This window comes from Mytilus galloprovincialis, chromosome 7 (genome assembly GCF_965363235.1).
Source record: "Mytilus galloprovincialis chromosome 7, xbMytGall1.hap1.1, whole genome shotgun sequence".
Classification (NCBI taxonomy): Eukaryota; Metazoa; Mollusca; class Bivalvia; order Mytilida; family Mytilidae; genus Mytilus; species Mytilus galloprovincialis.
This window is the reverse complement of record NC_134844.1, coordinates 61,395,401-61,422,740: the sequence shown is the minus strand read 5'-3', so window position 1 is coordinate 61,422,740 and position 27,340 is coordinate 61,395,401. Positions and strand designations below refer to the sequence as shown.

Below are 27,340 nucleotides of genomic sequence, written 5' to 3'. Positions count from 1 at the left end.
CGAAATTTTTGTCACAAAAATCTGGTTAAAAATACAACGAAAGTTACAAATACACACCAATCATAATGCAAAGCAATTGAAGAAGAATCGCAGAAAAAACAATGAAAAGCATTTCCCCAACCTATCTTAGGATCGAGTTGAAGGACCATCTTTTTAGGCCGTATGTAGATTTGGTTTTGTGTTGCTGGGTTACTATCTTATTGACATTTATCCAACATGTGTTTAAAATAAGAAAAGTCTAACAGACTATAATGAATAGCATGAACAACGTTCACATGACCTTATCTAATATTTAAAAACAAAAACATAGTCTCATCATCTCCTGCTAATTAGTTCAATATGTTATGCTTTTAAATCTTTTATTTTCAATTTATTCCTCTTTTTTTCTTTCTTGTAAACATGTGTTATACTACATAAAACATGCCTATTCACGTATATGTAGATAAAATAACCCTAAATAAAAGATGTTAATTCTTTCTGTTTCCGTTTTCCGTTTCCGTTTCGTTTTCCGTTTCCGCCGTTTAGCAACACCCCCTTTTTTCACCCTCCTTGGCAGCCGTCTGGGATCATAATGAATCAGCTACAAAGTAACAAAACTTTTACAACACTGCATGAAGAATATTCATGCAATGTTTTATTTCGCTCCATTTAGTGGCTCTCTAGAAGAAGTTCATAATATATAAAGTTAATGGACAACAGACAAGGGTCTGCATGTGATGAAAAAAGCTCACTTGACTTGGGTTAAAAAAAAATGTATTTTGACCCTAGGCTTGTGTTCTATTTTAGCCATGTTGCTGGCCATTTTAGTAGGAAGGCTAGGTCGTACGTCACATTTATTATGAACACATGTACAATTTCAACTAGAAACACCAATGATGCAGGATTCTGGTCAAGTCTGTTTATAAGGGTTTATATATATAGACTTAACAAATACAGACCAAAAAAATCTGTATGCAACATACAGTTTCATTAGTTTCGGTACTTATACATCTTCAGATTTTCAATTTGGCTTTGAGTGTTCCTGATGATAAAACTAAATCCAGACAAGCGAGCTTTAAACGCATAGAATTATTAAAGTATTGTTTTCAATTATTTTATACTAGCTGAAGTATCCAGGTTGTCCAGAAAAACAAAACTTTATGCAAAAAGCTCATAATGTTGCCAACTGCACTCACTTCGGCATATGTCCTGCACTCTGCAAGAGGAGACACAAATTTCCTGAATTTGATTCATTACACAAATATTCAGCTGTACAATGTACAGGTATGTAGAACAAATCAAAGTATATATACTTACGTAATGTAATTAATCAGCCCTTAATAGAGTCAAATAATGATTTTGGTTATTACATAAGCCTCATCTCATCTTTTCTGATAAAAATGAACAAAAAACAAATATGTAACACATTAACAAACAATAACTGAATTACAGGCTCCTGACTGGGACAGACACATACAATTATGTAACAGAAATGGCCTATTATTTTCTCAATTGGAAAACTGAAATCATTTCTGTTTTCATATTTGTAGTTTTGTTTTACACCAACTTTCAGCAGATGTAAGTCATTAGATAAGAGGCAGTCTACTTGAGTGTGCCTGTTGCATTATAGTACTATTTTATTGAACAATAGATGACTTAGAGGCTTCCACGAGAGAACGGAAGTTCGTAACTACCAAAGGTCATTACGGTCACGTGACGCCACTGGTCAATTCTTATAAACAAATCTCCAAGTTTTTTTACAAATAATTACCAAATAAACAGTTTCGTATGTGTAGGAAAATAATATATTTAGTGCAGGAACTAACAGTGTTTCTTTTTAAGTGAATTTTACGCGTGGATGTATTTCTAAACGAAAGAATATTAATTGGATTTATTTATGAAAACAGTTACGCTATAATGGCGACGGCCGAACGAGGCCACACGTCCGAGATGGACAATTCTCCTCGAGATGAGGAAATGATAAATGCAATAAAGAGAAGAACTCGTGAGATTTATCGAGTTAAAACTGGGAAAGCCAGCGAAACTCCAAGGCCTGTGCAACGAGATGTTGATGAAACAGGACCAAGTGATATTGACAATATTGGAGAGGGGTCAACCGGAAATGACCTTACAATGCAAGCATTGTGGGACAAAATATCTAACATGGCCGATGTAAACAAACGGCAGATAGAATCCCATACAGAGATTATTGCCAATTTGGCTGCCAATATGCTTACCGTGCAAGACGCGGTTACCAACAAAAATGTCCAGAAAACGAAAACAAACAATAATACGCAAAAGGACAAAAGCTGACAACGAGGTTAACCTCATAAATAATAACAATCAAAGTGATCTGTCAGATAATGGTCTGGAAGACATTTCCGACGATGACGATGATGAGTTAAACATCGATGATATTGTTGACGCAAATGACGATGCGGAGAATAAAGCTTTTCTAGATGAACTAGAGAAAATGTACGAAGAGCCTAAGAAATTTGGTGACAGTATAGATAATCAGATGGCTAAATTGGTAGATCAGGCTATAAATAAGCCAATGAAAACAGAAACACTAACAAAGTTAGAGGAACAGTATTTAGTTCCAGAAAACTGTAAACGCCTTCAGGTCCCCAAAGTTAACAAAGAAATTTGGAGAGGGTTCAAGAGTAAGAAACAAAGGGATCCAGATTTGGCACTACAAAATGTGCAAAAATGCATGACAACTACTCTTCTAATGGTAGTTAAGTCTTTAAATGTTATGAAATCTGGAGGGGACATGAATGAGGTTAAAAACACAACAAAAGACATGTTTAAAATGTTAACCCATGGTATATATACATCAAATAGAAAACGCAAACAGCTAATAACGCCAGGAATTTCTAGTAAATATAGAAGGGTAACAGAGGTGGACACACCAGTTACAGAGTACCTTTTCGGGGACAATTTAGATACAAAATTGGAAGACCTTGAAAAAGAAGACAGGAGGACAAATAAACTCAGCTTTAATGACTCTTTTTTAGAGGAACGCAGAGTGGAGAAACGTCCAGGACCTCCATGGCAAAAACCACCCTATTTTCAGCCAAAGCATGCAAAAACTTCTGGACAAGTACATGGACAGAAGGGCAACAAGAACAAGAAGATGAAGGCCGGATTTCACAACAAAGACAAACGTTAAGTGTAAGTGAAAATATAACAGTGATAAACACAGTAGACAATTTTACAGGAGGGAAATTAAAACTTTTTGTACAAAATTGGGAAAAGTTAACAAGTGATGCTTTTATATTAAATGCAGTGAAGGGATACAAGATTGAACTAGATGAAATCCCAAAACAAAATTTTAGACCATCTCCAATAGTTTTTAATGAACAAGAAAACAATTTGATTACAATGGAAGTTAATAAATTCTTGAAAAAAGGGATTATTAGGGTGGTAATGAAAACAGAAAAAGAGGAATATTTTTCAAATATATTTATTCGCCCTAAGAAAGACAATACAATTCGAATGATTTTGAACTTGAAAAACTTCAATGAAAGTGTGTCAAAAATTCATTTCAAAATGGAAACATTGGTACGAGCTTTAACAAACATACAACAAAATGATCATTTTGCATCGATTGATTTAAAAGACAGTTATTTTAGTGTACCAGTTCATGAACAGGACTGCAAATATTTAAAATTTATGTGGAATGATATCGCTTATCAATTTTGTGTATTACCACAAGGATTATCAACCAGTCCAAGAATTTTTACAAAATTACTTAAACCAGTATACTCTTTTTTGAGAAAAATGGGTCATATAAATGTTCCTTATATAGACGATAGCTTACTTATAGCACGCTCTTATGAAGACTGTCAGAACAATGTAAAACATACTGTGGAATTAGTTGATAGTTTAGGCTTTACAGTACACCCAAAGAAATCTGTCTTTACACCAACTAAAGAAATAACTTTTTTAGGATTTATAATTAATTCTGAAAATATGACAGTTAGATTGACACAAGAAAGGATTTTAAATTTACAAGATTTATGTGTTAATGCATTGCATTCGAAGGAAATAACTATTCGAAGTTTTGCTACAATTATAGGAAAAATGGTTGCCAGTGAACCAGGTGTACTATATGCTCAATTGTATTACAAAGATTTAGAAATATATAAAGAGAAAGTGTTAAAAAAGTTTTATGGGAATTATGATAGAAGTATTTGTTTACCAATTCATGTGAAAACAATATTTAATTGGTGGATAAAAAATCTTCCTTCTAGTTACAAACCAATAATTCAAAATGATCCTGATATTATAATGTTCAGTGATTCAAGTAAAACTGGCTGGGGTGGAATTAATAAAACCACTGGGAAGAAAACAGAAGGTTTTTGGTCAGCAGAAGAAAGAGAAATGCATATTAATGTTTTAGAATTAAAGGCAGCTTTCTTAACTTTACAATCATTGGCTGGGAATATTTCACAAAAGCATATTCGAATGAACTTAGATAATACAGTAGCTATTTCTTATATTGAAAATTTTGGAGGAAAAATTACAAATTTACATATTCTAGCAAAAGAAATATGGTTCTGGTGTTTAGAACGAAAATTATGGATTAGTGTGGCACATATAGCTGGAAAGCTAAATATAGAAGCCGATAAACTATCTAGAAAATTAAATGACGACATGGAATGGACATTAAAAACAGAATTATTTGAAAAATTACAGAGTACTGTAGGGACAATGCATATAGATTTATTCGCTAGTAGGCTTAATAATAGGACAACTCAGTATGTTTCATATAAGCCAGACCCACATGCAATAGCAATTGATGCATTTACTATAAAGTGGACTAATAATAATTTTTATTATATCTTTCCTCCTTTCAGTGTCATAGGACAGGTGCTTCAGAAAATCATCAAGGACAAGTTAGACAAAGTAGTATTGATAGCACCACTTTGGCCAACACAAATATGGTTTCCGCAATTATTACATCAGATCAGTCAACAATCATACATCCTGCCGAAAAACAGTCTCTTTCTACCACAGGATCTGAAACGAATTCATCCAATTTCAAACCTCCTTCTGGGAGCTTTTATCTTGTCCGGGAAAGCTTGGAAAATAAAGGACTTTCAACACTCACTGCCGACATCATTTTACAATCTTGGAGGCAATCCACAGGAAAACAATATGGGACTTATTTCAAAAGATGGATGTGTTTTTCAAATAAAAGACAAACTGATCCACTTGATCCATCTATAAACACTGTGCTGTCCTTCTTATCATCACTTTATGATAGTGGATTAAGTTACAGTGCAATCAACACTGCTAAATCAGCAATATCTTCAATTTGTTCTGTGACAAGTGGGATAGACATTGGGAAACATAAACTAGTAACTCGATATATGAGGGGAATTTTCAATGCTAGACCGTCTCTTCCCAAATATACAGAAACATGGGATGTAAATATAGTTTTAGATTATTTGAAAACATTACCTGCAAATGAGGAATTAACATTATTACAACTATCACAAAAGCTAGCATTATTGCTTATGCTGCTTAGTGCGCAACGCTGTCAAACTGTTCATTTGATAAAACTGAATAATATTACTATTTCTAATGACAACATGAAAGTGTACATAGTAGACTTAGTTAAACAATCCAAACCAGGGAAGCACATTGGACCATTGGAATTTAATAGACATGATGATAATAAACTATGTGTTATTGTAGCAATGGAAGAATATTTGAAAAGAACTTCAAAACTCAGGGGACAGGAAAAATCCCTTTTCATTTCATGTGTTAAACCTTTTAAAACTGTAACAAAAAGTACAATATCACGTTGGATAAAACATTTATTAGGAAAAGCAGGAATTGATATAAAAGTGTATGGGACACATAGCTGTCGATCAGCTTCATCGTCTAGCGCTGCAGCACATGGGATTCCATTAAATAATATACTGAAAACAGCCGGTTGGAGCTCAGCACAAACTTTTTACAAATTTTATTTTAAACCTATTCAAACACAAACATTAAGTGATAGCTTATTGGAAAACAAATAATAACATTTATTACAATGTATGTTTTTGTTATAAATGTATATTCATGTACATATATATAGTTGGAATAATAGAATAGTACATAATTAGAATTTTTATTAGTATCCAGAATTGCCTACACATACATCCTGGTGTGAATGATCTAAAATGTAGAACTCTAAAGTCTCGTGGAAGCCTCTAAGTCATCTATTGTTCAATAAAATTTCCAAATTAATCGAAACTTGTTGAAGATTGATTATAATTTTATTGAGCAATAGATGACTTAGGGCTTACACGCCCACCCAAGCTGTTGGGCCAGCTCCCTCCCTACACTACAATTTAGATCATTCATTCTCTAAAGAATGACCTTTGGTAGTTACGAACTTCCGTTCTCTCGTGTAAGCCCTAAGTCATCTATTGCTCAATAAAATTATAATCAATCTTCAACAAGTTTCGATTAATTTGGAAATTATCCTCTATCTCTAGTGTGATAGGATAGATGGGTTCAACCTATTCAACAAATTCTGAATTATTTAGGGAGAGAATGATGGTACTTGCAAAAAATACTTTGTTATAAATTACAAGTATATGTAACAAAATCCACGGCATTATTAAACAGAACAGTCTTTTGCAATAAAAATAACACTTGAAATCTGTATAAAATGTTACATTTGAAAAAGAAATGAATTACATGTAGGTTAGGATTTCACTCAATGCATCCTCAGCATGAATCCACTCCTTCACTCAATGTTCTAGTACATGTTCATGCCCTTAAATTTGTATGGTTTGATTTTAACAAATCCTGTGCTAAAGTTTGTTTAATTAGTTCATTATTTTGTCTCCAGTTGGTTTTTTTTCTCCTGATGAACAACAACAACAACAACAATTTTTATTTGTCAATCAAGACGCCCCGAGGAGCAGTACAATTACAGTTTAAATTAAAGTGTACAAATAATTGTGTTGATTTTTTTCATTGAGATGTGAACATATACATTGTATACATGTATATTTATATGTAATATTTTTTTACAAATTAATTCGGTGTTATATTGTTTAGCAAATTTTAAGACAAAAAAAACACGTTTTCACTGTGAAATAAGATATTCCCTCAAAATGGCTCTCAACAAAATAAATGTTTAACCAAATAAACAAATAAAAGCTATGTCAATTCTGCTGCTCATTGGGTTCATTACATGTAGTTAAATATATTTTGTCATGTTGCAATATTTTTTTGGGAAAATATATAAGTTCTACATGTATATGAAATATATATACTAAAAGATGATTTAATACATAATAAGGTTGACATATATATATAATCACTTGCTTGATTATATCATAAGTATCTGAAACTAATCAGATGTCAGTATTTTATATGTGGTTAAACGTAACAGTTGTGAATGCATCTGCAGCTATTTGTCAAACCAATTGAACTCTATATTTATCATATTCTAATGTATTCCCACTGATGTTAGTTGTAGATGCAATAAATCCAATCATTTTGACATATGCACCTAGTTAACATTCAAAGGTTTGTACACATGAAACATGATAGCAATTATTAAAAGAAATTCTCTTGGCCTTGTCAGCTTAATTCTTTAACAGGAAGTTGCAACTTTTTATACTAATGTACCAGAAGATGCTAAAAATTAAACTATTTAAACTTTTGTGAACAAAGACCAAAATTGACCAGCAATTAAATTCCCTGTATAATTATCACAAGACCACCAACAGTCAGGGGTACAACTTGTACAAGTTATTTTATTTACTTGAAGATGTAAAAAAATATGCATATATATAAGTAAATAAATAATGTTTGAATAATCTCCCCTTTATTTTCTCAAAAATTTACTTGTATTTATCATGTTTACAGTAAATTTTTCTTACAAGCCCACAAAAGTCATCAAGTTTTGAGATGTAAATTCATGCCTATAATGATTTTTCCCAGGTTTGCTCAACTTTTTTATTAGAGTCTCATTAATTCAACAAAGAAATTGATTGTGCAAAGATCTTAAGTATTTGTGCAAGAGGCCTTCAAAAATTGCTCCTTGGGGGCTTGTAAATGAGCAGTGTTCTGAAGACAACAGACAACTGGGATTTTCGTTGTCCATGGAATTACACTTAAATGATTAGTAATTATAAAGACATCTACAAAGGGCAGATAATTTAAAATTCTATTAGAGCAATAATCATAAATTCAATAAAAGAAGATCGGATGACTTTGTTACTTCTACAAGTAAAAAAAATCTGATTGTCTAAGGGACATAACTCAGCCAATATTTGTTTTACATAATACAAGTAAATAAAATTCACTTGTATAAGTATCCTACAAATTTACTTATATAAGTAAATAATATTACTTTTTCAAGTAATTAAAAATAACTTCTACAAGTAGTACCCCTGACTGACCAATGACCAATAAAATAAGACCTAATCACAAGTAGATTACAAAGAATCACCTACGTCAATAAATTATCTGCAAGAGATATTTAGAATTAGTACATACTGTATAATACAATCAATGCATCCAGTGTAAATGGAAGGCAGAAAATTCACTCTTCCACAAAATATCTAAATATCTAATTGATAAACAAAATATATGAAAAGGGTGGGGTACTTGATGTCTCAGTTGCATGCTCAAGCTCAACCCTACCAAAATAATTTAGGGGTACAACCCCCTCTCCCCTTTCCCCCCACCACCTTCAATCTTCAATCAATTAATGACTGCTTGTAGACTGAAAATAAAATAAATTCAAAATGATCTGTCAAATTACTTAAAAATAAATGTTCTTTTTTAGTAGACTATAGGTTTTTAAACCATATTTTATTTAAAAAAAAAACAAACATGACATATTTAATTCATCTCCCTAAAATCGGATATGTGCCTAATATCAAAATGATAACATTTGCTGATTCAGCATCATTCATTTAAACCACAAATATGTGAATCAGTTAATCTTTCAAATTTTCTGACCTAAATAGCATCCAGAATTTACATTTAAACATACCAGTTTTTATCTTAATTGACATAGGAAGTTAAAAATCTTGTTTTTTCATTTAGGTACTTGATGTATATTTAACCTTTCATAAAATTTCAATCAATGAAGGAAATACATATATATGCATGCATGCATCCATATTGATGCAATCAAAAGTGGCTCAACAAAAATGAGGAAAAAATTATTTAAAAATTTTCCTTCAGATACTTTCTTTTGATTGTAAGAAGCTTTTATCCAAGTTTGGTCAAAATCAAGGAATGAGAAAGGTTTATGAATCTAATAAATGCTTTAAAAACTTTAACTGCAGACTGTATGTAATGTTAACTGGAAGAAAAAATATCAGAGTCCATTTATAAGTAATATATACATGTATGTTTAAACAGGAAATATTTTTTTACAAATAAGTTTAAGAAAGTTATTAAAATTTGAAAAATTCTAACCAGAGTGATCAATGCATTATAAGTGGCAGAAAAATTTAGTCCATTTATGTGTAAAATATGAATAACAGGGACATGTAGTTGGAACCCCCCCCCCCCCCTTTTTAAATGGCTGGATCCACCCCTGTACCTTTATCTTTTTTTACTTTGTGCAATGCTGAATAAAATAAATTGATTGGCGTTTCTCGTATTAGTTTGCCTGACCGATGATATAAAGTATATAATAAACTGTTATCACGGAAATATGCCTCACTTTTTTGTAATTAGGGTAATGCAAATGTTGAAATTAAAATATAAACACTTGTACAGTTTTGAAAATATTCAAAGTCAATGAAACATGACTGAAAGTACATGGCTAAACAATCTCCATCGTAATAATATGTGCTTATGCTAATACAAATGTATACCAAATACAATTGACTTATCATAATTATAGTTCCCTTTAAACAGACGTCCTAAACAAACTAATACATGTAAACTAAGCAAAATTTCAAAGTCAAATGACCAAATCTGAGGGGGCGTGGTCAAATAGTCGTCATGGTTATGAGATATGCCAATGCTTATCCATAAACCAACCTAATCAAAACTATAAACTAAGATAAATACTTAGCAAAAGTTTCAAAGTCCATAGACAGTGACCAGTGATGTTATTGGCTCAAATTACAGGAGAATAAAGGCTTTTTCCCCTGGAGTAGAATCCCAATTTTTAAAAAAATGGCTTAAAATTATTCCCAAAAAGACAACTTTTTTCTCAAACAGTGCAGTCTCAGTAGTAATTGTGCATGAATACAAACTGAAAAACTCATTTAAAAATTTTTCATGCCTAAAATGACTTGTATGCAGATTTGAGGGTCTATTTATGTATTATCACCATGATCACTATTAACTAGAGGCTCTCAAGAGCCCGTATCGCTCACCTGACTCTACTTGGGTTTTTGAAATCATATAAAAAAAAGATAAAATTTGGCTACAAAGTTACAAAACTTGGTCAGCATCTCATAAGAAACATTATTGCTATGTTTGATTTCTTTCCATTCAGTGGTTCTATGTTAAACTAAACCCCTGCTGGCGGCCATCTTGGATGATTGATCGGCTACAAAGTAACAACACTTGGTCATCATCTCATAAGAAACATTATTGCTATGTTTGATTTCATTCCATTCAGTGGTTCTCTAAAAGAAATTTAAATGTATTTCCCATAGGGTCCTATGTTAAACTAAGTCCCCCCACTTGTGGCCATCTTGGATGTTTGATGGATGACAAAGTAACAACACTTGGTCAGCAACGCATTGGGAACATTCATGCTATGTTTTGTTTCATTCCATTCAATGGTTCACTAAAAGAAGTCATTTGTATGTACTTCCCATAGGGTCCTTTGTTAAACTAAGTCCCCTGCTGGCAGCCATCTTGGATGATAGATCAGCTACAAAGTAACAACACTTGGTCAGCAACTCATAAGGAATATTCATGCCATGTTTGGTTTCATTCGATTCAGTGGTTCTCTAAAAGAAGTCATTTGTATGCATTTCCCAAAGGGTCCTATGTTAAACTAAGTCCCTCGCTAACGGCAATCTTGGATGATGGATCAGCTACAAAGTAACAACACTTGGTCAGCGCCTCATAAGGAATATTCATGCCATGTTTGGTTTCATTCCATTCATTGGTTCTCTTATAGAAGTCATTTGTATGCATTTCCTGTTAGGGTCCTATGTTAAACTAAGTCCCCCACTGCAGCCATCTTGGATAATGGATCAGCTACAAAGTAACAAGACTTGGTCAGCACCTCATAAGGAATATTCATCCCATGTTTAGTTTCATTCCATTCATTGGTTCTAAAATAGAAGTCATTTGTATGCATTTCCCACAGGGTCCTATGTTAAACCAAGTCCCCCACTGGCGGCCATCTTGAATGATGGATTGGCTACAAAGTAACAATACTTGGTCAGCACTTCATAAGGAACATTCATGCCATGTTTGGTTTCATTCCATTTAGTGGTTCTCTAAAAGAAGTCATTTGTATGCATTTCCCATAGGGTCCTATGTTAAACTAAGTCCACCTCTGGCGGCCATCTTGGATGATGGATCAGCTACAAAGTAACAACACTTAAGCTTGGTCAGCACCTCATAAGGAACATTCATGCCATGCTTGGTTTCATTTCATTCAACAGTTCTCTAAAAGAAGTCATTTGTATGCATTTCTCATAGGGTCCTATGTTAACTGCAGCCATCTTGGATAATGGATCAGCTACAAAGTAACAAGACTTGCTCAGCACCTCATAAGGAATATTCATCCCATGTTTAGTTTCATTCCATTCATTGGTTCTAAAATAGAAGTCATTTGTATACATTTCCCACAGGGTCCTACAAATGGATGTTAAACTAAGTCCCCCACTGGCGGCCATCTTGAATGATGGATTGGCTACAAAGTAACAACACTTGGTCAGCACCTCATAAGGAATATTCATGCCATGTTTGGTTTCATTCCATTCATTGGTTCTCTTATAGAAGTCATTTGTATGCATTTCCCATTAGGGTCCTATGTTAAACTAAGTCCCCCACTGCAGCCATCTTGGATAATGGATCAGCTACAAAGTAACAAGACTTGGTCAGCACCTCATAAGGAATATTCATCCCATGTTTAGTTTCATTCCATTCATTGGTTCTAAAATAGAAGTCATTTGTATACATTTCCCACAGGGTCCTACAATTGGATGTTAAACTAAGTCCCCCACTGGCGGCCATCTTGAATGATGGATTGGCTACAAAGTAACAATACTTGGTCAGCACCTCATAAGGAACATTCATGCCATGATTGGTTTCATTTCATTCAACAGTTCTCTAAAAGAAGTCATTTGTATGCATATCTCATAGGGTCCTATGTTAAACTAAGTCCCCTGCTGGCGGCCATCTTGGATGATGGATCGGCTACAAAGTAACAACACTTGGTCAGCGCCTCATAAAGAACATTCATGCCATGTTTGGTTTCATTCCATTCAGTGGTTCTCTAGAAGAAGTTCAAAATGTAAAATGTTAACGACGATGACGACGGACGAGGGATGACGGACGCCAAGTGATGAGAAAAGCTCACTTTGCCCTTCGGGCCAGGTGAGCTAATAAAAAGGGGTCTTATTTCAAATGAGGGTTTTTCTCTTGAAAGGGGGTCTGCAAATTGAAGTCCCAGTCGAATTCATGGTTATTATAAACTTCCCAATTTGACAAAATGGCATATTTTCCAAATAAAAAAGGTTAGAGGTAGTTGATTGTGGCCAAGTTTGCTTTAATTGGCACAGTAGTTTCAGAGAAGATTTTTCTAAAAGATTACTAAGATTTACGAAAAATGGTTAAAAATTGATTATAAAGTGCAATTACTCCTAAAGGGGTCAACTGACCATTTTGGTCATGTTGACTTATTTGTAAATCTTACTTTGCTGAACATTATTGCTGTTTACAGTTTATCTCTATCTATAATAATATTCAAGATAATAACCCAAAACAGCAAATTTTCCTTAAAATTACCAATGCAGAGGCAGCAACCTAACAATGGGTTGTCCAATTCATCTGAAAATTTCTTGACAGATAGATGTTGACCTGATAAACAATTTTACCCCATGTCAGATTTGCTCTAAATGCTTTGGTTTTTGAGTTATTAGCCAACAAGAGGCTGTCACAACGACAGCAAACCGGATTTATTAATATTTATTTGTGTCCTGGCAATATCACAAGAACCATTATTGATGAATGGTGAAAGTGAAAATCGTCAATATCAAATTTGACCTCCATTTTGTCATCCGTATCAACATCTTAAAATTTGAAAAGCTTAGATTGAATGGTTCATGAGTAAATGCAACAACGTGAATGGAAACGCCATTTCACAATCTTTCAAGAACCATAACTCCTGAACGGTAAAAGTCAAAATCATCATTATTGAACTTGACCTCTAATTTGCCATCAGTAACAACATATAAAAATTTCAAAAGCTTTGGTTGAATGATTCATGAGAAAATGCACGGACACGACTGGAAACACCATTTTTCAATTTTTCAAGAACCATAACTCCTGAACGGTAAAAGTCAAAATCGTCATTATTGAACTTGACCTCTATTTTGTCATCAGTAACAACATATTAAAATTTGGGAAGCTTTGGTAAAACAGTTCATGTGTAAATGCATGGACACGACTGGAAACACCATTTTTCAATCTTTCAAGAACCTTAACTCCTGAACGGTAAAAGTCAAAATCGTCATTATTGAACTTGACCTCCATTTTGTCATCAGTAACAACATATTAAAATTTGGGAAGCTTAGGTAGAACAGTTCATGCGTAAATGCACAGACACGACTGGAAACTCCATTTTTCAATCTTTCAAGAACCATAACTCCTGAACGGTAAAAGTCAAAATCGCCATTATTGAACTTGACCTTCATTTAGTTGTCAGTAACAACATATTAAAATGTTAAAAGCTTTGGTTGAACGGTTCATGAGTTAATGCACGGACAACATTTGAGTGACGCCCGCCCGCCCGCCCGCCCGCCCGACCGACCGCCCGCCCGCCGTACATCCCCAAATCAATAACCGACATTTTTGTCACAAAAATCCGGTTAAAAACTGCATTTTACCCCTATGTTCTATTTTTAGCCATGGCAGCCATCTTGGTTGGTTCGCCGGGTCACCGGACACATTTTTTAAACAAGATACCCCAATGATGATTGTGGCCAAGTTTGGTTAAAATTGGCCCAGTAGTTTTAGAGGAGAAGATTTTTGTAAAAGTTAACGATGACGGACGCCAAGTGATGAGAAAAGCTCACTTTGGGCCAGGTGAGCAAAAAATATGTGTGTTCTAATTTCCTTACCTACCTAATATTTTAAGTTTGTTTGTTAACTTTTACAAAAATCTTCTCTGAAACTACTGAACGATACTTGGTCACAATCATCAATAGGAGGATCAGGCATCAAACAGTCATTTCAGCAACCGTTAGCGTTAAATTTGTTAAAAAGTTAACATGATTTGTCAAAATATACTTATCATGATTCGTCATAAGTCTCAAATGATTATCGTTATTGTCATTTTTGGAAAAAAAATAACGTGCTTCGCCTAAATCAGTTCTTTCTTCTAAAAGAAAATGTACATTTTATCATCATATTCCAAAAAAATTACCGTTTTCATCGTTTGGCAAGAATTTTTACCATTATTTGTCATGAAGGTACCCCCATTACAACGTTAACCCTACAATAGGTATCTAGTTAAAAAAATGTGTCTGATGACCCTGTCTGCCAACCAACATGGCTGACATAGCTCAAAATAGAACAAAGGGGTAGAATGCAGCTTTTGGCTTATATGTCTGAAACTAAAGCATTAAGAGCAAATCTAACAAGTGGCAAAACATATGGCCTGCAACAAAGTTGTTGGGCCATACAGTTTTACCCTTGTCCCCCAGCTGATTTTTGGTAATATAAGTGAGTTAACCATGATGAGTTACAAATTTAATATGTTTAAGCTTTGTTCTGCTCTCCTAATTTTTGCAGAAATTAATGGCAGATATACAGACTTTTCTTTCCCCACCAAGTAGAGGGGGCATTAAGTACTATTGTCAGTGTGTCTGTACCTTTGTTTATCCTTATAGATTGGTTCCTCTAATATTAGATTGCCTGACCAAATGTTATGAAACTTGTACACAATGCTCAATACCTCAAAACACAGACCAACTTTGAATTTTGGTGGTGTCACATACAAATTTGGGTTGCTTAACTATGCAAATAGACAAGAAGTATTAATTAAATGAAACCACCCCCTCAGTCAGGGTCTATTGATGTTTATCAGGTCAAGATCTATCTGCCTGGAATTTTCAGATGAATCCGATAACCAGTTGTTAGGTTGCTGCCCATGAATTGGTAATTTTAAGGAAATTTTACTGTTTTTTTTTATTATCTTGAATATTATTATAGATAGAGTAGGATATACTGTAAACAGCAATAATGTACAGCAAAGTAAGACCTAAAAATAAGTCAACACAACCAAAATGGTCAATTGACCCCCTAAGGAGTTATTGCCCTTTATAGTAAATTTTAAACAATTTTTCATAAAATTTGTAAATTTTCACTACATTTTCCACTGAAACTACTGGGCCAAGTTCATTATAAATAGAGATAATTGTAAGCAGCAAGAATGTTTTGTAAAGTAAGATCTACAAACACATCACTATCACCAAAACACAATTTTGTCATGAATCAATCTGTGTCCTTTGTTTAATATTCACATAGACCAAGGTGAGCTACAACAACAACAACAACAACAACAACAATACTTTATTTAAAGAGGGTTACACAGTTAGCTATATAACTAATCTTCCCTGAGGCCCTCATCATGAGAAATCAAACAAAATGCAAACATATATATTGCATACATTAGTATAAAAAGTCAAGTATGATAATAATGTTCAATACAACTTGATAAATGTGATGAAAAAAATAAACATGATGACATGATCAGTTTTTTATATTATTGAGACAGCTAGGTTGATTTCAATAAATAATCTGTTATTTTGTATTTGAAAGAATTAACATTTGTAATATTTGTTAACGGTATTGGTAAATTATTCCATAAGAATGGTCCAGAATACATAAAGATTTTTTGAACAATTCTGTTTTTGGTTTAGGGAGTATGAGGTTTCTTTTAACAGCATTTCTCAAGGGGTATGGATTTCTGTCTGAAACATAATGAAACTTGTTAGTAAGATATGATGGGGCATCACATTTACTGCACTTAAATGTCATCACTAACTTATGATATTTTATTCTCTGTTAAACTGTCATCCAGTTTAAGTGTTTGGGTGCAGAAGGAGCGAATGGGTCTGTTTCTAGTATTAATCTAGCAGCCCTCTTTTGTAATTTTAATATCCTTTTTAAACCCTCACTGCTACAACTACTCCACACTATACAACAATAATCAATTAGTGGCAAGATATAACCATTATAGAATAATTTTCTGCAGTCTAGATTTAGAATTTTTTTAATCTTTAATAGTAGATATAGTCTAGATGATATTTTTGAGCAGATCACATCAATTTGGTTTTTCCATGTGAGGGAAGGGTCAATTTTAATGCCTAAAAGACTTTCGCATGTGGAAGATTGTATCACTTGATTGTTAATAGTTAAACAACTCTCATGTAATGTGGCATTGCTCTTTGTTTCGTTCTAATAATCATATATTTTGTTTTATTCTTATTGATGAACATATTGTTATCATTGAACCATTCCTCTACACCATGTAAATCTTCTTGTACCTTTGACTGTAGAGTTTGATAACAATTACCAGAAAGATGTAAAGTTGAATCATCGGTATATAAATCAGTGCAACAATTTTTCATATAAATAGGAAGATCCTTTATGTACAATATAAACAGAAGGGGGCCTAATATGGAGCCTTGGGGGACACCATACTTGATATAAAGTTTTTCAGAATGAGCATTACCAATTTGTACTTGTTGAGATCTTTCATTCAAATATGATTTAAAAAAAGAAACAGCAGTATTATCAAATCCATAAATTTCAAGTTTTTTACAGAGAATATCATGATCTACTACATCAAAAGCTTTCTTAATTAAAATCCAATAGAACTGCTAAGTTGATATCACCATCATTCATATCCTGTATCCATTTATCTATGATATTGACAAGGGCAGTTTGGCAAGAGTGTTCTTGTCGAAACCCAGACTGTGCTGGGTGTAAAAGATCTAATCTTTTTAATTTAGGTAGTCATACAAATGTTTTGAAACATGCTTTTCTAAAAGTTTTGATAAAACGGGAAGTACAGAAATTGGTCAATAATTTGTTGCCATGAATTTTTCTCTTTAGAGCATCTAGTTTGTATTTGCCCTTGGTATGCAAAAAAAACACCAAATTACAAAACTTTAATTTACCCACTGAACAACTACAATGTATGAAAATGAGGTAAAGATTAGACGACTCCTGCCAGTTGGATGTGCACACCCTGCATTATTTCCATACACTAAATTTAGTTGATCTGCTACCTATAGTATCTGCAATAGTGACTTTTTTTTACCTCGAAAAACTTTACATTATTCACTCTTCCATGAGATGAGGTTGACATCTAGTTATAACTGTTTGACAGCCATGAGGACCTTACAAAATATTCAAATACTAAATTTAATTATAGTAATGCTCATAACAAGCATGTGCTGTTCATTTTCAATTTCGCCACTTTTACAGATTTCACAAATTCTTTGATCTCTTGGTACTTTTAAATATCTTCCTCTTTCAATGGCAAGGTTATGAGCACTAACTCTTAATTTACATAATAACAACAACAACAACAACAATACTTTATTTTAAGAGGGTTACACAGTTAGCTATATAACTAATCTTCCCTGAGGCCCTCGTAATGAAAAATCAAACAAAACACAAACATATACTAGTACATTGCATACATACATTAGCATAAAAAGTCAAGTGTGATAATAATGTTCAATACAACTTGATAAAATGTGATGAAAAAATAAACATGATGACATGATCAGTTTTTTATATTATTTATACAGTTGGGTTATTTGCATGTTGTTCCTGAAAACCCTGGTCAATTAGTCTTTGTTTTATAAAACCAAACAGGGGTTTAATAGTAAGGTTATCATTTGACAAATAAGATAAACCTAAGTTTTGAATAAAAATATTTAACCTTTTAACCCATGGGTTGCTTTTTTTTGTAGCATTATATATTTGGTGAACTAAACTTCCTTCTGAAGTGATTAAATGGTCCCAGAATTTAATGCAAGATAACATTATCTTATTTTTAAATAATGGTAGTCTTGCAAGTTCGGAACGACATGCATCATTCCAGGCCTTACAGTGTACTCCCAAGATTTCTTAAATAAATTTTATATGCAACTTTTCATCTATAGGCATCACTGTCTTTAAATGTCGAAATAATCCCCCAGATTTCGCTACAATAAAGGAGAATAGGGGCTACTAAGGAATCAAAAAGTTTTTCCAGAAGTTTACAAGGGTTATCTAATCCTATTGTTTTCTTTATTTTAAAATATGCTTTCCTAGCTTTTTTCATAAGCGAAGTGATGGCGACATTAAAACTGCCATTATATCTAATATTAATACCCATTTTGTAACAATAAGTACTACATTTGTACTAACTGTCTCTAAGGATTTGCCATTATAATAAAATTCGTTTAGAAAAGACTTTCCGTTTGAATTAAAAACCATTACTTTTGATTTCTCTGTATTGACTTGTAATTTCCAAGAAGAACAATAATTACTTGTTATAATGTATTGAGACAATTTTGCAAACCCTCTTTGCTATCCGATAATAATACAATATCATCAGAGGTTACTCCAGTATTAGAGAGACTTTTGTATCAAAAATGTTCAAAATTACAGGAAAAAGTATATCCACATTGTGCGATAAAAATAAAATAAATCTTATACTTAATAATACACCTTATACGGCACTAAAATTATCTTCCTCTTTCGTAACAAATTGTTTAAATGCAAGAAGTAATCTATTGTAATAGATTTTCATTATACCTAATTTAATCGTTTATTCACATATATATATATATATATATGTGAATAAACAAAATATAACAAAGAAATGTGTGTTGTTTTAAGTAATAATCAATTATTGAAATATGGAATGACATGTGAAAAAACACACCCTTGTTTTAGTTATAAAGTCCTGTAACTCAAAAAGTTTAAATCTTATTTTCACCAAAAAGTATACTGATCGTTTGACTTTCATAAGAAACAACTATGTATATACATGATATATGTTTCATGAAAGTTGGATATGTGGTTTTCAAGTTACGGTGTGACATGTGGACGCCATACAGACAGATCCATAGACGCATGATGGACATTTGAATACTAAATTATACTTCCCGTAAAAAAATTTACAAGCCTATAAAAAGATGAAGTCATGATAATAAGACTTTTATAATCACAAATATAAAAAAGATGTGGTATAATTGCCAATGATACAAATCTCCAATAGAGACCAAATAAAAACAGTAATTAACAACTATAAGTCACCATACGACCTTCAACATTGAGCAAAGCCCATACTGCATATAGTTAGCTACATGTATATAGGCCAACTTAATTTAATTAGTAGATTTTCATCCAAATTTTTTTTTTAAATGGGGTGGGGGGGGGGGACTGCCTCACACATAATTCTTAATATCTCTTATTCATTGGCAACCATTGTTCTACATGATGTTATTGTCGCTTTAGAAACCTATTTTCATTAAACGACAAAACCATGTGAAAATGTGTAGAAATGCTCTCTTCAGCTGCACCACTACACCAAATTAATTTTGCTTTCTTGTATGAAGCAAATATGCATTGGTATGCAGCACAAGAATTATGAGTACATAATAAAATGAAACCACAAACAAGTGTTGAAAATAAAAGGGTTTGTGCTTTAAAAAAGATTCTTATGCATGATGCAAACATAGGCTAGCAACAATGTAAAACATGAACTTAACAAAAAGAAGTGTTTAATAACCCTAATTGAAGGTATTGGGACAGAGGGTGTTTGCTGTTTGTCAACAGAAAACAATAGCTGTGGGTAAAAAAATCTACATGTAGGTGTATATAAAAGTTAAACAGAAGATGTGGTTTGATTGCCAATGAGACAACTGTCCACAAGAGACCAAAATGACACAGACATTAATAACTATAGGTCACCTTACAGCCTTCAACAATGAGCAAAGCCCATACCGCATAGTCTGTTTGCCGACTTTTTGAACTCAATATACAGTAAAAAAATCTAATAAGTTCATGCTTGAGTCAATTTTTTTAAGTCAGTCCTTTTTGTACCAATGAGTTCCACGATTCTTGCGCTTTGGATATCATTCTGAAATTCAGTCCAAAATTCCGGACACAAATTAAGTCATTGACATTGTACAGTATCAATAAAAAAATCCCTGTTTTTCTAATCCTAAAAATTTGTGTCATACAGCAATTTGCATTCTTGGAAACAGCATATTAATCGTAAGCCGAATATGTTATGCCCTTCCCGTAATCAATCTCTATTTTCGGTAGATGATGTTGTCATCATAGATCTGTAGAATCATTTTAAATTACTCGAAGAAATACAATAATCTAGTTGAAACAGGAAGTTTTGAATGAAACGAAATTATTGATGGTTACTGGTAATGGAAATGAACAAAATCCGGAAATCATATATTTTCAAATATAAAAACTAGAGGCTCTAAAGAGCCTGTGTCGCTCACCTTGGTCTATGTGAATATTAAACAAAGGACGCAGATGGATTCATGACAAAATTGTGTTTTTGTGATGTTGATGTGTTTGTTTGTACATCTTACTTTTGCTGAACATTCTTACTGCTTACAATTATCTCTATTTATAATGAACTTGGCCCAGTTGTTTCAGAGGAGAAGATTTTTGTAAAAGATAACTAAGATTTACGAAAAATGGTTAAAAATTGACTATAAAGGGCAATAACTCCTAAAGGGGTTAACTGACCATTTCAATCATGTTGACTTATTTGTAAATCTTACTTTGCTCAACATTATTGCTGTTTACAGTTTATCTCTATCTATAATAATATTCAAGATACATGTAATAACCAAAAACAGCAAAATTTCCTTAAAGTTACCAATTCAGGGGCAGCAACCCAACAAAAGGTTGTCCGATTCATCTGAAAATTTCAGGGCAGATAGATCTTGACCTGATAATCAATTTTATTCCAATCAGATTAGCTCTAAATGCTTTGGTTTTTGAGTCATAAGCCAAAAACTGCATTTTACCCCTATGTTCTATTTTTAGCTGTGGCGGCCATCTTGGTTGGTTGGCCGGGTCACGCCACACATTTTTTAAACGATGATTGTGGACAAGTTTGGTTAAATTTGTCTCAGTAGTTTCAGAGGAGAAGATTTTTGTATAAGATAACAAAACTTCACGAAAAATTGACAAAAAAATGACTATAAAGGGCAATAACTCCTTAAGGGGGTCAACTGACCATTTTGGTCATGTTGACTTTTTTGTAGATCTTACTTTGCTGAACATTATTGCTATTTACAGTTTATCTCTATCTATAATTATATTCAAGATAATAACCAACAAACCGGATTTATTAACATTTATTTGTGTCCTGGCAATATCACAAGAACCATTACTGATGAATGGTGAAAGTGAAAATCGTCAATATCAAATTTGACCTCCATTTTGTCATCAGTATCAACATATTAAAATTTGAAAAGCTTAGATTGAATGGTTCATGAGTAAATGCAACAACGTGAATGGAAACACCATTTTACGATCTTTCAAGAACCATAACTCCTGAACGGTAAAAGTCAAAATCGTCATTATTGAACTTGACCTCTATTTTGTCATCAGTAACAACATATTAAAATTTCAAAAGCTTTGGTTGAATGGTTCATGAGAAAATGCACGGACACGACGGGAAACACCATTTTTCAATCTTTCAAGAACCATAACTCCTGAACGGTAAAAGTCAAAATCGTCATTATTGAACTTGACCTCCATTTTGTCATCAGTAACAGCATATTAAAATTTCGGAAGCTTTGGTAGAACAGTTCATGCATAAATGCACGGACATGACTGGAAACTCCATTTTTCAATCTTTCAAGAACCATAACTCCTGAACGGTAAAAGTCAAATTCGTCATTATTGAACTTGACCTCCATTCTGTCATTAGTAACAACATATTAAAATTTGGGAAGCTTTGGTAGAACAGTTCATGCGTAAATGCACGGACAACTCCATTTTTCAATCTTTCAAGAACCATAACTCATGAACGGTAAAAGTAAAAATCGCCATTATTGAACTTGACCTTTGTATAGTTGTCAGTAATAACATATTAAAATTTTAAAAGCTTTGGTTGAACGGTTCATGAGTTAATGCACGGACAACATTTGATTGCCGCCCGCCCGCCCGCCCGCCGTACATCCCCAAATCAATAACCGACATTTTTGTCACAAAAATCCGGTTAAAAACGGTGAAATTTCCTTAAAATGACCAATTTTGGGGCAGCAACCCAACAACGGGTTGTCTGATTTATCTGAAAATTTCAGGGCAGATAGATCTTGACCTGATAAACAATTTTACCCCTGTCAGATTTGCTCTAAATGCTTTGGTTTTTGAGTTATAAGCCAAAAACTGCATTTTACCCCTATGTTCTATTTTTAGCCATGGCGGCCATCTTGGTTGGTTGGCGGGGTCACGCCACACATTTTTTAAACTAGATACCCCAATGATGATTGTGGCCAAGTTTGGTTTAATTTGGCCCAGCAGTTTCAGAGGAGATTTTTGTAAAAGTTAACGACGACGGACGACGGACGACGCCGGACGCAAAGTGATGGGAAAAGCTCACTTGGCCCTTTAGGCCAGGTGAGCTAAAAATTGGGGCGGGATGATTTCAGAGGGGCAGACGGGGATGAAAATCTATCAATTAATTTTAATCGGCCATACATGTCGCCGTATAAGAAGGCCCCAAAATCACAAAGGAGACAGCAGTTCCCTTGAAATACCTGGTCTACACTCGAAAAAAAGTGAATCCAGGTCAGTTTGCAAAAAACATGTTCGTTAGACTATTCATGTTTGTAAATTATAGCACCCTTTCACTTCCCAACCCTATATATATTACAGGCTACACATTTGCACCCAGAGATGGATTTGTGAGAAAATAATTTGGTTGCTTATATAGGGATTCACTGAAGCGTTAAGCAACCGTCCCCCTCTTAGGCAGCCAGTGGGCCCCCACTTATGAAAATTTCTGGATCAGCCACTGGCACCCAAAGTCTGTTTGCACCCTAAATGTTTACACCCTTTTTTGTTTGGTTTGAATTATTTTGTAATCAAGTTTGTTAAGTGTTATATTGCTATAAACATTTTAATTTTGTTCCCACTGTTTCCGCGAACAAACCTGTAGACTGTAGTGATACGGAGTGAACTGGATAAACACCTATATCCGCTGGACACAATGTCTACCTTGAAACTACTTATTGCTAGTAATCATTCACTAACGAGTCCCTTTTGAGCAATGAATCAGACTAGTGACAGCCATTGACAGTCAAACCTCGTCAGGTCCCGTAAAGAAGACAGCCCAGTGGCTGTGCTTGGACTTGGAGAAAGGGGTCCTAATAAAATGCTCCCAGAAAAAAGAAAAGGCGCCCGGGGAAAATATATTTTATTGGCCTGAGACAACTTTGTGTTGATGAAATAAGTTATGCACATTATTTTTTTTAAATTTTAGACAAGTAATTTTCAAATTCAGATAATAGATATTTGTAATAATGATTTTACACTAGTAATTTTGGGGCCCTTTATAGCTTGTTGTTCGGTGTGAGCTAAGTCTCCGTGTTGAAGGCCGTACTTTAACCTATAATGGTTTACTTTTTAAATTGTTATTTGTATGGAGTTGTCTCATTGGCACTCACACCACATCTTCCTATATCTATGAATGTTTCAATTTTAACAATAATATAATTTATGAATAGACTGATTATAATGGATCACAGTTTATGCGGAAGATTAATAAAATGTAAGACATCAAAGGCATGTATCAAAAATGATATCAAAATGAAAAATGTAAAAAAAAACTACTTAAAAGAGGGACGAAAGATACCAAAGGGACAGTCAAACTCATAAATCTAAAACAAACTGACAACGCCATGGCTAAAAATGAAAAAGACAAACAGAAAAACAATGGTACACACGACACAACATAGAGGCCCCTCATGGGGGAGTCCTAGTAATCACATAATCACCATTTTTTTGCCAATATAATCACATAATCATTAAATATTTGCTTATCTTTAGTAATCAAATAATCATAAACTCAAAATACAGTCCTAGGTAATCAAATAATCATGAAATATTTGGCTTAATAATCAAATAATCATTAAAAAAACGGCCAAGTAATCACATAATCAAAAACCCCATGAGGGCCCTCAACATAGAAAACTAAAGAATAAACAACACAAACCCCACCGAAAAACTAGGGGTGATCTCAGGTGCTCCAAAAGGGTAAGCAGATCCTGCTCCACATGTGGCACCCGTCGTGTTGCTTATGTGATTACAAATCCGGTAAATAATCTAATTCAGTAGGTCATATTCATGAAAGGGAAGGGGATTGTAGTTACGACGTAAGGAACATATGCGATATCATTTGTGAAACGGTTATTCCATAACGGTCAACCAACTCGTGATGGCGTCCGTCAGTAAAATTTACGAAGGCATGATTTCAACTTCACCATTTGGAACTCTTAAATTTCACAGACAAAAATTAATTTAATCAAAATTAAAAGAGTTACACATAATACATCAGCAAATAAAGTTAGTTAAAACAAGGGGGTAAAAGGCAGGGTTTTGGTTTAAATTTAAAAATAAGCATTAAAACCCTGATAAGCATAGCCATGGAAACAGTTTTAGATTCATAAAAAAGATATAATAAATGTATATCAGCATCTGCATAAAAAAGTGTTCACCATGACGATGGCATGCAGTTGCAAAAATAGACTTCAGGCATCATATCCACATGCATTTATATTATAAGGACAAAACAAGCAATGATTATTTATTCTTTTTAAGGAAAAATATTAATTTTCCTTCCCAGGGCGCTTTTTCCTTTCCACGGGCGCTTTTTCTATTCCCGGGCGCTTCCGGGCGCTTTTAAGTAGGACCGGGAGAAAGTCCCGGATTGTCCCGCCATGATCTGATATAAGATATAATGCAACAGACGGGAGACTAATTTGGACTTATAATATTCATTTGGGTTTTATTTAACAATTATTATGAACGCTTCATTAAAAAATTAAAGTAAACTTTACCGATAACTGCAAAAATGGTAATTCAGGGAATATATCCACCACCAGAACTTCAGAAAATACTTTAAAAGGGAAATAACTCTCCTGTCGACTAATAAGACGACCAACTTCCGAAGCAAGGTTGACGGATCTCCGATCTTTCCTGAAGTCAGGCCTGTGTTCCTGAGACGGTTGACCCACGGTTCGGTGCTTCCAAAACAATGTTTCTATTTAATTTGTAATTTAGATGCGTCCTTATCATAGGCGGATCCAGTGGGGGGGGGGGGGGGGGGGCGGGCCCCCTTTCCTGGGAAAAATTTGGTTGATTATATAGGGAATCATTGAAGCATGACTGGAGTGCCCCCCCCCTTTTAGGTCAGTCAGCGCCCCCCCTTTAGGAAAAGTTCTGGATCTGCCACTGCTTATAGTATTTACACTGTTGTTCCACCTGTTCAATTCTTAGTCCTTGGTGAACCATAGAAAAATGGATTTGAACCGACCACCTGACCAAAGACTACCAAACGATCCATGAATCTCTAATGAGGAGTACCCAATTGCACGGACGGATCAAATGGGGTGGGGGTGGGGTATATAATATGATATAGGGCCGGAATCACTTGAGCATGATTTGAGCTGGACCCCTCCTATAGCTGTCAGTGAAAATTAATGTCTTGCCATGATGAATCACAACAAATGGAAGTTTTTAACGACCTTCACTGGCTGTACAGCCCTCGCACGGTCGGCTAACTAATAAATCACCGCTGAATTGCTTTTTTTTTTTATATTGAGTCAAATTAAATTAGACCGTTGGTTTTCCCGGTTGAATGGTTTCACACTAGTAATTGTGGGGCCATTTATAGCTTGTTGTTAGGTCACGGTGAGCCAAGGCTCCGTGTTGAAGGCCGTACCTTTGACCTATTATGGTTTACTTTTATAAATTGTTAATTCGGATGGAGAGTTGTCTCATTGGTACTCATACCACATTGATAACTAAGTCTTTAAATATTTATATATAGACGGCAGTTTGACAAAAGTTATACCATGCTTACTGTTAGAATAAATGAATGCTTGAAACATATTTGAATCAGTAATTAAGAGCTCATTTTGAAAGCCTTTAAGGCGACTTATTTGTAGACGTCGCGTGGTACGTTTACTGGTACATAGATTTGAATTCTCCAGAAGAAAACAAATCGTTTATAGTGGAGAAATAAAATACATTGTGTCCTGCAAAACGTAAACCCCTGAAAATACTGAACTCAATTTTGACAATGATCATTCATCACTGGTTACACTGTTTATTCAGTTTGGTTTTCTGTTTCAAAAGAAGATGAAATTATAATAAATGAAATACCTGTAAATTAAACTGTAAAGATTGAAAATAGATTTAACTCACCCTTGCATGTTTGTTTGGTTTTTTTTAGTTATCCAAACGTAGCAGCGATGATATCAATGGCGTTCGTAGAAGTGAAAATCCCTGGGAAAACCAGATACCTGTCAGCTATGATATCATATATTATATATGAGTTCTAAAAGTTCAGCGCAAGTGCCAAAATTAATTGGTTTTTTTTATTCAAGAAAACCTAGAGATATTGAAAATTATTGCAATTTATACTAATAAATGTTTTAAACTGTGAAAGCTAATGCCTATAAATAAAGTACAGATATGTTGTTATTTAACCTGGGATAGAACATTCTGTTTAAAATGTTAATTTTAGATCGGAAAACAGAAAGATAATATTCTTATCAAAAGAATTTAATATATGAAATATGTAATATGCACATTGATCTAAACAGGCGAACCAGTCTAGTATGGGGTTAGTAAGTTTCATATGGGGTTCATGACGCGTTAATGGCGACGTCATCTATTAATGTTGTTGTGTTTCATTGTTTATTTTTCAACAAAACGCCGCAGAAAAAAGTCCAGCGTCCGATAAATTCGTTATACGGTTAACTACTGACCCCCTACGGATCCATAGAGGGTGAATAAAATTCACAGGGGACCTCATAGCAGGGGACTCGGCCTCTGGCCTCACCCCCTATGGATTTTACTAACCCTCTATGGATCCGTATGGGGTCAGTAGCGAACCATATAACTTCAG

At 33.8% G+C, this 27,340-nt stretch overlaps 1 protein-coding gene and 2 long non-coding RNA genes across 3 annotated transcripts in view; 2 read left to right on the top strand and 1 right to left on the bottom strand.

Annotated features, from left to right (window-relative positions):
• The window catches only part of LOC143083421 (uncharacterized), a 35,053-nt gene extending 9,714 nt beyond the window's left edge, over positions 1-25,339 (bottom strand). Inside the window, exon 1 of the long non-coding RNA XR_012980699.1 lies at positions 25,266-25,339. This is a non-coding gene — a long non-coding RNA (uncharacterized LOC143083421). The remainder of the gene's footprint in view (positions 1-25,265) is intronic.
• On the top strand, positions 517-27,340 carry LOC143083420 (uncharacterized). Its single transcript, XR_012980698.1, has 3 exons — positions 517-587; positions 1,104-1,263; positions 26,663-27,340. It is a non-coding gene; the product is annotated as an uncharacterized LOC143083420 (long non-coding RNA).
• LOC143083419 (uncharacterized) lies at positions 1,619-6,456 on the top strand. The gene is made up of 2 exons (XM_076259667.1): positions 1,619-3,153; positions 4,842-6,456. The coding sequence occupies exon 1, from the start codon at positions 2,243-2,245 to the stop codon at positions 3,149-3,151; it is 909 nt and encodes a 302-aa protein (XP_076115782.1). The 5' UTR covers positions 1,619-2,242; the 3' UTR covers positions 3,152-3,153; positions 4,842-6,456.

Excerpts from the sequence above, each read along its gene's own strand:
- LOC143083419 (XM_076259667.1), top strand. The coding sequence starts at position 2,243 with ATGTCCAGAAAACGAAAACAAACAATAATACGCAAAAGGACAAAAGCT.